The 15,612-nt window shown below is 47.3% G+C and overlaps 1 protein-coding gene across 4 annotated transcripts in view; it reads right to left on the bottom strand.

The window, feature by feature from the left end:
* The window catches only part of Itgae (integrin subunit alpha E), a 57,936-nt gene that overhangs the window by 11,434 nt on the left and 30,890 nt on the right, over positions 1-15,612 (bottom strand). For 3 of the 4 annotated variants that reach the window (XM_031351744.1, XM_031351747.1, XM_031351745.1), the window contains 10 exons: positions 14,240-14,358; positions 13,173-13,333; positions 10,869-10,997; positions 9,944-10,017; positions 5,873-6,005; positions 4,376-4,474; positions 3,486-3,565; positions 2,661-2,735; positions 1,581-1,644; positions 1,394-1,501 (listed from right to left, as the gene is read on the bottom strand). In XM_031351744.1, coding sequence (XP_031207604.1) covers positions 1,394-1,501; positions 1,581-1,644; positions 2,661-2,735; positions 3,486-3,565; positions 4,376-4,474; positions 5,873-6,005; positions 9,944-10,017; positions 10,869-10,997; positions 13,173-13,333; positions 14,240-14,358 — 1,042 coding nt within the window. The remainder of the gene's footprint in view (positions 1-1,393; positions 1,502-1,580; positions 1,645-2,660; positions 2,736-3,485; positions 3,566-4,375; positions 4,475-5,872; positions 6,006-9,943; positions 10,018-10,868; positions 10,998-13,172; positions 13,334-14,239; positions 14,359-15,612) is intronic. The other variant, XM_031351746.1, reaches the window with a different exon arrangement.

Genomic DNA, 15,612 nt, shown 5'->3' with positions numbered 1-15,612 from the left:
AGAAATCCACCTGCCTCTGCCTCCCAAGTGCTGGGATTAAAGGCGTGTGCCACCACCGCCCAGCTTCTGCTTTCAAATCTTAATGTCTAATTTCCTTCTGACTGTTTCTCCTAATAGTTTCCCATAATTAAGTAGTCTTGGTTTTTCTTCTAAAGCTTATCTTGGTTTTTGTTTTGTTTTGTTTTTGGTTGGCTGGTTGGTTAGTTGGTTGAAACAAAGTCTGTGTGTAGCTCTGGTTCTCCTAGAACTTACTCTGTAGACCAGGCTGGACTCTGAATTCACAGAGATCCACCTGCCTCTGCCGCCTGTGTGCTGGGATTAAAGGTGTGAGTCACCATTGCCTGGCTGGTGGCTTTTGTTTTTAAAATTAAATGCACATTGGTTCGTGCTGGTACAGGTTGGAGGCAGGGGGACAAGTAGAGATCAGAGGACAACCTCAGGTGTCATCCTCAGGAACGCCGTCCACCACTGAGACAGAGTCATTGGTTGTCCTGGAATTTGCCAACTGAACTAGGTTTCTAGGATCCTTCTCTTCCCTAGCAGTGAAATTATAAGCACCACAGCCAGCATTTTATATGGATTCTGTGAATCAAACGCTAGTCTGTGCTTGTAAGGTCAATGCTTTACTGAGTTACTTTTCAGCCCTTGTACTATTTTTTGTTTGTTTTTGGTTTGGTTTGGTTTTTTTGTAGTACTAAACGTTGATCCAGGGCCCTGTGCAGGCTAGCCTTCCACTGAACAGCATCCCTAGCCCTCTTTAGTATCTGAGATGATCTCTGTTGGGGTTGGTCTTGTGCTATTCAGACACTGAGTTTTGTGCTCCAAGATCCTGTGGCAGTCTGGACATGGGGCATTCTATTGACAAATGTGCTGTAAAGAATGCTCCCCAATAATCTCTGATCGGATAATAAAAGGCTAGAGCCTGTGGCTGGGCACGAGAGAGAGGAAGGCGGGATTTGAGATTTAGGAGGGGGTCTCAGGTAGGAATGCGGAGGAGAGGGACAAAGTAGGGGAAGAAGGAGGTGGTCATGAGGCATGGCACAGAGCAAACAGAGCAAGACTCAGTCAGCAAGTAACGGCGGCGGCCTGTGGTGGGGATGTAGGTTAGAATAGCTCAGAACCTGCCCGTTTTAGGTTTATAGCTTGTTAATAAGGTTTCCGTGTCTTATTCAGGAGCTATTCAGGATAGAGTAGGGCAGAAATCCCTCTTAAAATTACCATTATAGATCTCACTAAGTTGCTCCGGCTATTTACTCCATAGCTGCAGACTTAAACTTAGGAATGTCCTTGTGGCATCCTCACAGGCAGCTGCAACTAGCAAGCCTGTGCCACCAGGAGAATCAGTAATCTTTAGAAAGAGATGCAATCACTGTAAAGACTCCCATTTAAATACCTGGGTCTTTGTCAGATGCTTCACTCTTATAATCTGGAAATCTTGTAATTTGATGGGGACACAAATTTGCAACTGGAATACAGCTCCAAAGAGATTCTCCCCATGCATCTGCGGAATAAAATGAGCAGAAAGTCGGAGCTCAGTGGCTTTACCAGCTTTAGGTTGGCAGCAGCCACTGTACACTTACGTTGAAGAAGAATTCTTTGTGGTCAGAAGGGCTTTGGCTTGTGTTCACGTACATCACTGATGGCCTGCCATGAGAGGACATGTGTGAGAACTCAAGGCTCCTCACTAGTTCCAAATGAACACACTAGGACAGACAGCACAGGTCCTCAAAAACACTCAGCGCTGGAAGTGGGAATGTGAAGTACTTGGAAGGCAGTTGAGACAGAAGAATATTTGCAAGCTATGCAGTTGGACTCTACTCAGTTGGAGTTTCCCTTCTTTTCTCCAACTTTGTGTATTTGTCTGTACATGTGTGGCCTTGCACTTGCCTGTCAGTGTCAGGTCCCCTACTCTCCACTTTAGTTTTTGACAGTGTCTCACTGAATCTGGGAGCTTGCCTTTGCAGCTAAACTGACTTGTTGACAAGCCCAAAGGATCTGCCTCTCTTGACCCCACCCGCCCCAGCACTGGCTTTACAATGGGTGCTGAGAACCTGAATTCAGGTCCCCATGCTTGCCCGGAGACAACTCTTCTCTAAGCCACCTCCCAGTCCTTCTCCAACCCCACAGCCACTCTGAGAGCATCACACCGCTTCCCTTTGATAGCAGGACCAGTTGGCACTGTGCCTCTGATGACCACCATGGTGTTTCAAAAACCCAACGTGATATACGTAAGTGGTACCGTAAAGAAACTGCGGCCCCAGGGGTGGAAGGAGGTTTATCCCACACTGCCAAGGCCATCTCTGTAACAGACCTTGATATGCTGACAGGCACCCTAGCTATATGTAAACTGGAGAGCCAAATGGCTTTTGCCAGAGGTAAGAGAAATGGCTCCTTTTGGCAGGTGGGAACCAGTTTCACAAGTTCCTAGAGAATGCTAGCTTTTACTCAACCACCAGAAATCTTGTAGTCTAGGTTAAGCTGGTCCTAGACTCAATTTTGGACAAGTCAGTGGGACTGCCCTTTTGTCAGGTGGGAGTTGGGGATAGGTACCCTTTGGACCTGACAGTACCCTAGAGAGGTTGGGCACTTCTGTCCACACAGAGAACCCCCAAACTGTCCTCATCGCATGACCATCACACAGACCCCTTGGGAGTACTTACCTGGAAAGAACTGCAAGGAAGGCATGCCTGAATTGAAGGCTGTGGATCTCTCTGGCCAAAGACTTCTCCTGGAAACTGGAAATACAAATGTTAATTGACTACACAATTCAATTAACAATTGGATACCTTGGCTTCCTAAGAACCTCCTCTAAATGACTCTCTGACGCCACACTTAAGAAAACGTTGATTTTGTAAGGACTTGACAACCCTCATACTTCACATTTTAAGCCAAAGAATTTTCTGTTCTGGACTTGTCCAACTCACTGAATATTAGTTGTTAGCATCTGTGGTGTAAAGTATTGGAAGGCAGCTGGGACAAAAGAATTTTCACAAGCTATGCATTTGGACTCAGCAGAGTATCACCTCTTAAATCATGTCAATCAGAATCGGCTGTAGAAAGCTGGGCATGGTGACACCTTTAATCCCAGCACTTGGGAAGTAGGGGCAGGCAGGTATCTGAGTTTGAGGCCAGCCTGGTCTACAGAGCAAGTACCAGGACAGCCAGGGCTACACAGAAAAACCCTGTCTCAAAACAAAACATAACAGCAACAAAAGACTCCAGACACTGCCTCAGGAACAGAATTGCCCATGTTTGACAGCTCCTTCCCAGCACCATACCTTGTTCTGTCTTTGAGCTTTTCAGAGTTTTATCAGAGTTAAGAAAGCCAGAACTAGGACTTTAGTTCAAAGCTCATTCTACCAGAATATACCTAGTGTTCCTTTGTGAGAACTAAAATCTTGTCAGTATCTTTGGCTAGAGGAAACTTCTGTGAGCTCAGGGATCCAAGGTCAGAAGTTGAGGTTGCTGGCACAGTCACTACTTACTTGGAGATGCTCACAGTAATATCTGCTGTCCTATTTGGAAAGACACTCTCCTCTAGCTGCCAAGTTATTGAGACATTTACCTATTTTAAAGGAGAACATAAGTAAAGGGGGGGAACCAGTCACTGACAACTGCTTACTACCCAGGGCCCGGACTTCTTTAATGCTAGGGAGTGGAACTCAGACAGAATTAAAAGGTTTAGAAGGTGTGTCCTTGTTGGAGGAAATATGTCACTGGGGGTGGACTTTGAAGTTTCAAAAGCCCACACCAGGCCAGTGTGCTTGCTGATCAGGTTGTAGCTCTCGGGTTCTTTTCCAGCACCATGCCTGCCTGCCACCATGCTCCCTGCCATGATAAAAATGGACTAAGCCTCTGAAACTGTAAGTAAGCTCCCAATTGAATGCTTTCTTCTATAAGACTTGCCTTGGTCATCTGGTCTCTTCAAGGCCATAGAACAATGACTAAGACAGACACTGGCTAAGCAGTATTAGGAAACCCAGCTTACACTCCTCATGTTTTTTGTAACACAGCTACTGTTTCATGTAAGCTTCACAGTACAAATGCTGAGTGAGCCAAACAGACAGCATTATTCTCCTATGAGTGAGGGAAACCACAACAGAGTTTCTGCACAGTACAAAGAAACTTTGGTCTGACATCCTTTCCATTTCCCTCTGCTTTCCTGGAGGAAGCCAACAGTGGCCACACTGAACAGGAGAAAACTATCCCCACACCTCCTCCGTGCTCCACTAGAGGGCAGACTTGGCAGCTGCAAACCCTACTGACAGTGACAACAGCAAAGGAAGCATAGTAGCCAGCCACACCTGAAAGTTACAGATGAGGCTGGGAGTCAGGGTAGCAGGAAGATCCACCTAATCACAACACACTCACTCACAGATGATCTCTTGAGTATGGGGTGACCAATCTTGCAGTTCATGACCAGGACCGAAGCAGCTGGCTTGGGGTCATCACACTGAATATCTGGAGAGGGTGGCTGTTAAACAGAAGATGTTTTCTCTTTGTTTTAATTTATTTGATGGGTGGGAATGTTTCACCCACGTGTGTGTTTTGCATGCATGTGCATGCCGCAGGGCCTTCAGAGCTCACAAAAGGATGTCAGTCAGACTCCCCTGGAAGTGGAATTACAGAGAGTTGTGAGCCACCATGAAGCTGCTGGGATTCAAACCTAGGTCCTCTGGAAGAGCGGCTGAGCCATCTCTCCAATCCTAAGAGATGCTCCTAAGGAAAAGAAGTAGTTTCCTCACACCAGTTTGACAACCACTCACTGATTTGTCTACATGTCTGACTTGGTCCCTGGCCTCCTCACAACTGAGAATTGAGTTTAAAAGTGTTCTGTGAGCAAGGCACAGTGGCAGTAGAGACAGGCTCCAGCTAACAGGACTCTGTAGAGTCCTCGTGGAGAGGAAGGCATTGAGACTGGACTGTGTAGCAAGGAGAGTGTCTCACTGAGATGGAGGGAATGTTTAGGCTCAACCAGGCCGCCTCCTCTAGATCACCAAACAGAGCTATGCCCCCAGAAACTCCATCACCAGTTCCGAAGTAGAAGGCAGTTTCAGTTTTTCTTTTGATATATGCTAACTTAGCTCAAGCAAACTGAGACACACCCCTCCCCCGGGAGCAAACCTATAGTCCCCACAAAGTCAGGTTTTACTGACTCACTGCCACGAGGAAAACTGGGGTGGGGGGGGTAGAAAAATGCAGAGCTGTCAGAGGGTTGGGGGTAGGGGGAGTTAAGGAAAAAGACAGAGGAAGCTATCCTGAGAGCCTCAGGGCAGAGCAAAGTAAAGGGATCAGGTGGTGCCAGAGGTACCATGATCCCAATTTGGTTATCAGGCCCTGTACTGGGTCCAAAGCTGTGTCCAGAAACACTGTATCTACAGCTCTGTACCAGTGAACACTGAATTTAGTTCTCTGTCAAAATGACTTACATTCCCCAGATAAGAGCAGGTTGGTTTTCTAGTTCCCAAAAGAACTAAGGTCAGAGTTTCCTGCCATCTTTGAAGTAACAGAACAAAACATCTCAGTATTGTGATACTTGGCAGCCACATGATTGCAAGCCCATCTTTGCAGCTGTGTCTGTAAGTGCAGCATGGTGAACAGTGGGATAGAATTTTAACTTCCTCCATTCCTTAAGCGTTAAAATTTATCTCCCACAATCCCCGTTAAGAGAGACTGTGCAAAGAGGGGCGGGCGATCGGTAGGCAAGTGGTGCCACTGCAGTTTTGCAGGACACAGAATTAGAGAAGATTCGTCTAATTGCTATTCCTGTACTGCATGGGGCAGAAGGAGGCTGGTGGCCACGGAGTAGAATCAGATGGGCAAACAAGGGGAAGACATGGCAGTGTGTTTTCCAAGCCCCTGTCATGAGTACCTTTTGTATCTTCTTAAACTGTAAGTTTCTGGGATAATTCAGAGCCATGTTTGTCATGTAGGAATCTTCTCCAGAATTAGTCAGGCAGATGTTCATGGTCAACTCCTTTGTGACACCCACCACCAGTTCCTGCCTGTGAAGGACGAAAGAGAGGAGAGAGAGAGCACATTGGCAGTGTATTTAATCTGTAAAATTCCTCCTCGTTACAGAAAAGCACATTCTTTTATTAAAAAGATTTTATTATTTTTTTATTTTATGTATGAGTACACTGCAGCTGTCCTCAGACACACCAGAAGAGGGCGTCAGATCTCATTACAGATGGTTATGAGCTACCATGTGGTTACTAGGAGTTGAACTCAGGACCTCTGGGAGAGCAGCCAGTACTCTTAACCACTGAGTCATCTCTCCAGCCCTGAAAAGAACATTCTTAACTATCCTCTAAGATAAATCTGCATAAAGACCCAGATTTTCTTCCTTTTAACAGAGCTGAATCCCTGGCTCCATATCCACCTTAACTGCTTAGTCACGAAGCTGTTAGTGACATTATAACCACTTAGTGGTTACCATGAGCCAAATGCCATGCCCCAGGAGCTCAATTAATCCTCAGAATTACCCAAAAGACTAGAAGCCTTTACCACCGAGCTCCTTTCAAAACAGTTTCATTCTGTTGCTCAGGCTCATCCTGCACTCACTGTGCATCCCAGCTAGCCTTGCAATCTTCCTGCCTCCACCTCCCAAGTGCTAAGACAATAGATGTGAGCTACAGTGCCGGTCTCTGTGCTTGTTTGTTTTGAGACAGATTCTCACTTTGTAGTCCAGGTGGGAAGTCTAGTTCTCATCTGACTTTGTAGGGGATCCCTGTTCGCAGAGAAGTCAAGAGCCTGACAAATATAGAGGTGTATGCTCGCAGCCAACCATTGGACCTGAGCATGGGGTCTCCAATGGAGGAGTTAGAGAAAGGACTGAAGGAACTGAAAGGGTTTGCAACCCCATTAAGAAGAACAACAATATCAACCAACCAAATCCCCCCCTCCCCCAGAGCTCCCAGGGACTAAACCACCAACTAAAGAGTACACATGGAGGGACACATGGCTCCAGCCACATATGTAGCGAAGGATGGCCTTGTTGGGCATCAGTGGGAGGAGAGGCCTTTGATCCTATGAAGGCTCGATGCCCCAGTGTAGGGAAATGCCAGGGCGGGGAGGAGGGAGTGTGTGGGTGGATGGAGGAACACCCTCATAGAAGCAGGGGGAGGGGGATAGGATAGGGTTCGGTGGGGATGGGAAAGGGGATAACATTTGAAATGTAAATATAGAAAATATCCAATAAAACACACACACACTGCTGCAGTGAGCTCTCAAAAGTAGCTTGCCATCTATGTACAGTAGGGAACGATAGAGGGCGAGCTGAGCACACCATATCACCTCACAAGGAACCGGCTGTGAGGCTGATGGTGGCTGTAATTCATTCCCTGTTGAGAGCAGCTGTGCCTTAAGTGAGTTCCTTAGTGCTGGCCCCACATAATCACGCACATCTGAAATGGAAGTCTCAACAAACATCCACTCAAGGACAGGAATCTGCCCTGGAGAAGTCAACTCCAGACAACCGGCCATCAGCAACCTGACACACATAATAGCATTGAGGGCATTTTAAAAAAATACCACATGTCCCAAACCACATATGATCTCAGCTCAGCTCCAGCAAACCCATCGGGAAGCTGAACTTTTGCTGGATTCAGTGTTGCAATAAAACATCTGCAGGGGGGGCTGGTGAGATGGCTCAGCAGTTAAGAGCACTGACTGCTCTTCCAAAGGTCCTGAGTTCAAATCCCAGCAACCACATGGTGGCTCACAACCACGCATAACAAATCTGACTCCCTCTTCTGGAGTATCTGAAGACGGCTACAATGTACTTACATATAATAAATAAATTAATTAAAAAAAAAAACATCTGCAGGGATAGAAAGATGGTCCACATCTGCTGTCTTATCAATGCCATTAACCTCATGTGGAGATTCTGTATTATGAAATATGGCAGGTGCCACTAAGGAACTATGTTTTGTTTTTCACTTTATGTTCATGGATGGTTTTACCTGGTTTTATGCATGCATACCACACATGCATGCAGTGCTCTGGGAGGCCAGAAGAGGGCATCTGACCCCATGGAACTGGGGTTACAAACAGTTGTGAGCCACCATGTATGTAGTTGCTGGGAATTGAATAGGGGTCCTTAGGAAAGGGCAGTTAGGACTCTTAGCCACTGAACCATCTCTCTAGCTCTGGAATTAGTTTTTTATTGCATTTAAATGTAATGACCTTGGAATTAAATATTCAGCTGGGACTAGTGGTGAATGTGTTGGCTGATGCAGTTCTAGATGCCTGGGCGGAGCCTTCTCCTTGTTCCCTGCCTCGACCGTCAGCAAATCCTAAGACTATCTTCAAAAGATAACCACTGCCCTTGCCTTGCTCAGACTAGGCCCCCACCCTCTTACCTCACCTGCACGGTCCAGTAGTCATTATTTTCTCCCTGCTTCCTACTGTTCATCACTGTCTAGCACAGTGGTTTTCAACCTGTTGGCTCTCAACCCCTTTCAAAGTCAACCAACTCTTTCACAGAGGCCACCTAAGGCCATGGGGTAGGGGGAAGATATTTACATTACTATTTGTAACTGGAAAAATTACAGTTATGAAGTAGCAATGAAAATGATGTCACAGTCAGGGATCAGCACAACTCAAGGAACTGTATTAAGGGTTGAAGCACTAGGAAGGTTGAGAACCACTGGTCTAGCAAGAGCTAGACTGTTAAGATGTGAGCCTGAACCAAGCAGTGGTGGCGCATGCCTTTAATCCCAGCACTTGGGAGGCAGGAGGATTTCTGAGTTGGACGCCAGCCTGGTCTACAGAGTGAGTTCCAGGACAGTCAGGGCTATACAGAGAAACCCTGTCTTGAAAAACCAAACAACAACAACAACAAAAAAAAAAAGATGTGAGCCCGCTTTGCTCCTCTGACCTCCCAGCTTACACTCAGGGCCCTTCTAAAGTTCCACGGGACCCCCTTAGGCTTACCCTGGCTCTCCCATGTTACTCCTCCTCCCCCTTCTGCATTCACATGGGATCCATGCACCATGGGCCAGGGCTGCTTCCATCAGGGTATTTTCTCAACACTCAGACCCACAAGGATGGTATCCACAGTCCCTTGTTATCCTCCCTGGTCACCCTATTTAAATCCTCACCCCTTCCCCACACTGCTCCCCTCCACGCCTGACTTGTCTTTGTACCATATCCCATCAACCTAGAGTTGACTTCTCTCTCTCTTTCTCTCTTTTTTAAAGATTTATTTTATTTATTTTTTTATGTGTATGAGTATACTGTAGCTGTACAGATGGCTGTGAGTCATCATGTGTGTGGCTGCTGGGAATTGAACTCAAGACCTCTGCTGGCCCTGCTCGCTCCAGGCCCCGCTTGCTCTGGCCTAATTCATTGTAGCTGTCTTCAGACACACCAGGAGAGGGTGTCAGATCTCATTACGGGTGGTTGTGAGCCACCATGTGGTTGCTGGGATCCGAACTCAGGACCTTCAGAAGAGCAGTCAGTGCTCTTATCCTCTGAGTCATCTCACCAGCCCTCTCTTTCTCTTAAGTACCAGGAGGGAAAGGATTTTTGTCTGTACCATTAACTGAAGTGTTTCCCAGTATCTAGAGTCCCTTGAACCAAGTGGAACTACTCCAGAATTTGTTTACGAACTTAGCCAAGAGGTGAACTAAAGGAAGTTCTAAGGGTAAGGATCACTGTGAACATAGCCTTATCCAGGAAGTCAAGAGACCTGGGTTCAGGTCCACCAGATGGCCACTGAGAGGCTAGACAAGGACCTTAACCACTTATCTGTTTCCCAGTCTATACAATGAGATCTTTAGCTTGCCTCTGTCACAGGGTGGCTGAAATAACAAATAACAAAATCCTGTTGAGGGCCGTGAGGAGACCGGAAAAGGAGTGTTCATGGATCTGGATAAGGGGCGTGCCCAGGTGAACCCTCGGGAAGAAATGATGGTGATGATAACAAGAGCCAACTCACTGAGAGATGGCGGTGGTCAGCTGGACCTCAGCGACGCAGAACACTTTGTTCTTGCAGTCCTTCTCGTAGGGCAGCTGGAACCAGACAAAGAGGAGCAGAGTCAGCCCCAGGATCCTACCCTTCCCAGCAACCCTGCCTCTAACCTTCCAGGGGCACTTCTGCCCAACAGAGAAGCACGGCTCAGAGTGAAGGCAGATGACTGGGATTGTGCCCACACAGCCTAGAGAGCAAGTGACGTTCTTAGACAACATGGGCACACTGTGATCTAGTCCTTTAGCTAAGGTCAATTATGGGGAGGCAGAGGCAGGCGGATTTCTGAGTTCGAGGCCAGCCTGGTCTACAGAGTGAGTTCCAGGACAGCCAGGGCTATACAGAGAAACCCTGTCTTGAAAAAACAAACAAAGAAAAAGAAAAGAAAAAGCTCTTTCATCTTTCCTTGGTCATGAAAAAGTTTTTGTGATACTACCTGCCTGTCCCAGCTGTACTGATGATGGGCACCAGGACAGAGGTAGATGTAGACTTGGTGGGCTGGACAACTCAGCATGAAGGCTCTGAGCAAGTAAATGTTGAAGGATTCCTCTCTGCACTCAGGGCAGCTCAGGGCAGCTCAGGGGCTGCCTCCAGTCTAGCCCCCACAAGTGACCTACTACACTTTATGCAAAGTCTGAGCCCCAGTACGCAGTGCATCCTTGTGCATCACTTAAGCATGTAGGGAGTACATTTGGTGAACAAGCACAGGGCAACAGCCAGAGACCTGCTACCCACCAGTGAGCAGTGAACAGCAGCCATCTCGGAGCCTCCATTTCCCACTGACAATCTGAAGACCCTACCCCACAACTCTAGCCATCTTTGAAGTTAGGACAGGCAGGTGTTTCACGTGGGATGTCCCCCAAGATGGTTGGGTCCTTCCTATGGGCAGAGTCACCTCAAAGATGGCAGAGGGCTCCTTGTAGTGGTCCAGGATGGGGTCGGGGTACTTCTTCCTTCCCCCAGACGTCTGGAACTCGTAGCTGACCTTGATGGTGATGTTGGAGAAGCAGTCCTCCTTACAAAACTGTGGGTGGGGAGGATGGGAAGGTCAGAGGTGGGTGTGAAGGAGATATAAAGAGTGATAGCGATGACCCAGAAGTCTTCCAAAGCATCCGAGCAGAGGGGAGCCGTCCCTCAAGCAAGCCCCCAAGAGCTTTAGAAAAGTCTCCCCGATCTGCTTGCTCACTGTTGGGTCTTGGGGCCCTTGATGGTTCTCACCCCAGTCACAAAGGGATTCTAGCTTAGATGGATGTTATGGGTTGGGCGAACAAGAGCCGTGGAGGGGAGACATGGCTACATGTCATAGCCACGCGTGAGTTAACAAAGACCTCCAGCCAGCAGGGAGGAAGGCTGAGAGGAAAAACTGAAAATAGGAGGGGGGCAGGTGGAGGAGGTCATTTGCTACGCTCTGTTTGAACAAGTCGTCTAGTCAGAGCAAGAGCACTGAGGGCTGGTGAGATGCCTCAGAAGTAAAGGTGTTGCTCCCAAGCCTGACAGCCAGAGATCAGTTCCAGAACCCACAGGGTAGAAAGAGAGAACCGACTCCCACGGGTTGTTCCCTGACCATCACATGTACATTGTGGAATGTTATAGATAAATAAATAAATAAATAAATAAATAAATAAATAAATAAGTGTTGTGAACCGACTCCCACAGGTTGTTCCCTGACCATCACATGTACATTATGGAATGTTATAAATACATAAATAAATAAATAAGTGTTGAACATGAGAGCAAGTCAACTTGATTGCCTGGTAAAATATACTTAGGCTTTTAAATGTTAAAGATTTTTTTTTTAATTATTCACATGTGTGTGGTGTGCGGTACGTGCACACGAGTGTTGGTGCTAGCCTAAGGAGATCAGAGGCATTGGGTCCCTTGGAGCTGGATTCACAAGCCCCCTCCCACCCCAATATGGTGCTAGGAGCCAATTTCAGGTCCTCTAGAAGAGCAAAATGCAACTCCTAACCACTGAGCCATCTCCCTAGCTCTGTGCCTTTATTTATAGAGGGCCATAGATGTTCTAGAAACTTTCCTAAGCCAAGTAACAATTGAAAGTGCATTCAAATGCCGGGTGGTGGTGGCGCACGCCTTTAATCCCAGCACTTGGGAGGCAGAGGCAGGCGGATTTCTGAGTTCGAGGCCAGCCTGGTCTCCAGAGTGAGTTCCAGGACAGCCAGGGCTATACAGAGAAACCCTGTCTCGAAAAAAAAAACCAAAAAAAAAAAAAGAAAGTGCATTCAAAGCAGAATCCATGAGTCTGTATTCTGAAATAAAAGGTCCATATGGTCCGAAGTTCTAAGACCCATTAGACCCTGAGTTCTGACTAGGCCACTTTTTAAAAACCGTATCTCTCAATTATCTCAGCAAGATTTCTCTTTTTAAAATATAACTCTGTCTTTCTAGTTCTGCCTTTCTTTTCTTTTTTTTTTTTAAGATGTATTTATTATATGTAAGTACACTGTAGCTGTCTACAGACACACCAGAATAGGACGTCTTATCTCACTAAAGGAGGTTGTGAGCCACCATGTGGTTGCTGGGATTGGAACTTAGGACCTTTGGAAGAGCAGACAGTGGTCTTAACCCACTGAGCCATCTCTCCAGCCCCTAGTTCTGCCTTTTCATTCTAATTTTCTTATGTAGATCCACTCAAGGTGCTTCAGCCTACTGTTACTATCAGGTAAGATTAGACAACATAATCAAACCATTCCCTGCTTCAGCCAGCGTCTAGGAAGCTCAATGATGGTATCTGAGTTCAATTTTGGTAGATGCCTACCCTCTGTCCTGCCATTTCTCCCTTCTTCCTTTGCTCCTTCCTTCCTGGGGGATTAAACGTAGTGCCTCACACATGCAGAACATGCAGAGCATGCTCTGTATCGCAGAGACACACCCACAGATCAAGCTGCTGCTGCTGCTTTGATTTTTTGAGACAGGGTTTCTCTGTGTAGCCCTGGCTGTCCTGGAACTCACTCTGTAGACCAGGCTGGCTTCAAACTCAGAAATCCAACTGCCTCTGCCTCCCAAGTGCTGGGACTAAAGGCGTGCGCCACCACTGCCCGGCTAGACCAAGCTTCTTTAGTTGGATTTCCGGTGCTACTTTGTGGTTCTTGACATGTTATGGTTGCTTCATTTGTCTGTGTGGGGAGGCTCCTGCACTGCAGACACATTCTCTAGGCTGTTGTCTAAATTTTCTACTTACCTCCTCTGTGGAGATGAGCCAGAAGTGTTCGCACAGAGAGGACCCTTCTGTCCACTTCCTAAGGCGGCTCTGACAACTGCTCGAATCTGCACACTGCAGCCTCTGCCTCTGCTTGGTCACATCCACATCCACCGTAAAGTTGAGCGACATCTCTCTAAGGCCTGGGGATGAAGACCAGACCTTGTGATGAGGCTGGAAAGGGCAAGGCCCAGGCAGAGAGGCCGTGCCTGCTGAGGCTCTGTGAGCCACTGCTGAACATGGTCCCCATGCATGCACTTCCTTGAGGCCCGACTCTAGGCTCCTTTTGGGTCTCACCATGTAGCTCTGGCCTAGAACTTGGTATGTAAACCAACCTTACCCTTAATTCACAGAGATCCACCTGTCTCTGCCTCCTGAGTGCTGGCATTAATGCCCGGCTAGTCAACATCATTGTGAAGATGGTTTCCCCCCATTTTTTCTGATAGACCTTGTCAGGGTCTCTCAGTGTTCTGGACCTACACCCAGCACCTTCCCTAGGTTGAGTCCAACCTTCCTTAGGGCAAGTGGATTTAGGAGGTGTGCTGACTAGTTACATGTCAACTCGACACAAACTAGAGTTCTTTGGAAGACAGAACCTAGTTGAGAAAATGTCCCCACTAGATTGGCAAGCCGGTAGTGCATTTTCTTGATGGATGATTAGTGTGGGAGGGCCCTGCCCATTGTGGGTGGTGCTATCCCTGGGCTGGTGGTCCTGGTTGCTGTAAGAAAGCAGGCTGAGCAAGCCATGAGGAGCAAGCCAGTAAGCAGCATTCTTCCATGACTTCAGTTCCCATCTCCAGGTTCGTGCCTTGAGTTCCTGCCCTATATTTTCTAAATGATAGATTACAGATTGTAAGCTAAAAGATCCTTTTCTCCCAAACTTGCTTTTGGTCACAGTTTTTTTTTTGTTTGTTTGTTTGTTTTGTTTTGTTTTGTTTTGTTTTTATCCCTGATAAGTTATTTCTCACCAAGGAAACCAAGCCAATTCAAGGTGGATTTTATGTATCTCAGGAATGACTACAACAGCAGCATGCCACGCCAGCCATTACCTGGTTTAAAAGAGTCAACTTCAAAACACAGCTCTACATCCATCTTGCCAGTGAAGACCATTGGCAGCACATCAGGGATAAAAGTCATAGATACGGTCAGGTCAACCACAGGTCGGGAGCTAAAGAACAGCAAAGAGGCCCATGAGAAGTGCACAGATTCTGCCACATTCAACATCTCCAACATGCAGGGGTGCACTGAGTCCGCAGGATATATTAATGGGGGGGAAAGAGGTGGGGCTTTGTTCTCACAGAGAAGCAATTTTCAGTCTTGTGGCTAGAGCCCCTGTGTACCATGCCCTGCAGAAAGCCGTACACACCTGTTGTCTGTTCACCAGCATCTCCAAGTGAACAGGCCTCCAAATGGAGCACCCATTCTCCCCGCCTCCCAAGCCCCAGGCTGCCCCCGCCCCAGGCTCCTGTTTCAGCAAATGGAGCTATCTTACCCACAGGCCATCAATAAACAGCAACAAGGAAATATAAGGTCCTGGCAATGCTGTGATAAGGATAAGGTGGTAGAAATGGAAGCTACTTAGATCAGGTGGTCAGAATGCTCTCCCGGATAAGGAGGCCTTGAAAGTTAAGAACCATTAACAAGAAAAAGCTATGTGAGGGTCTGAGGGAAGAAAACAGAGCTGGTGCCAAGGGCCTGTGGCAGGATGAGGCTCATTTGTTTGAGAAACACAAAGGTCAGAGAAATGGAACAGGAGTGAAAGATGGAGGGTAGGTGGGGCTAGCCACAGATTGTGCTGTAGGTGGAACTAGGATGAGGATGAGGATGAGATGAGGAACTGGGGTTGGGATTTTACTGAGAAGTTTTAAGCAGGTCAAGAGAGCACAGTCTGTGTGGTTGTCCTGGCAAAAGATGACAAGCTCCAGGCTCCCTATGCTGGGAGGTGTTTTGGAGTCAGCATCAACAAAAAAGCTATAGATAGGAAAATGGAGGAAGGATGAAGAAGCCTACAGAAAGCTTTTGTCCTTTGTAGCTCAAAGGACCTTGAGCTCACCTGCCTCAGCCTCCTAAGTAGCTGAAATTACAGGTCCATGCCACTAAGCCGAGCCCCAGGGTTTAATAATCACTCTCTAGGCCGGGTTGTGGTGGCGCAAGCCTTTAATCCCAGCACTTGGGAGGTAGAGGCAGGTGGATTTCTGAGTTCGAGGCCAGCTTGGTCTACAGTGTGAGTTCCAGGACAGCCAGGGTTACACAGAGAAACCCTGACTTGAAAAAACAAAAACAAAAACAAACAAACAAACAAAATCACTCTCTAGGTGGGTGAGATAGCACCATTTGCTGAAACTGGAGCCTGGGGCAGGGGAAGACTGGGGATTGGAGCTCCACTAGGAGGCCTGTTTACTTGATGACCATCCAGACAGCA

This window comes from Mastomys coucha, unplaced genomic scaffold, assembly GCF_008632895.1.
Source record: "Mastomys coucha isolate ucsf_1 unplaced genomic scaffold, UCSF_Mcou_1 pScaffold5, whole genome shotgun sequence".
In the NCBI taxonomy this organism is placed as follows: Eukaryota; Metazoa; Chordata; class Mammalia; order Rodentia; family Muridae; genus Mastomys; species Mastomys coucha.
Note: the sequence above shows the minus strand (reverse complement) of the source record. Positions and strands in the feature narration are given on the sequence as shown.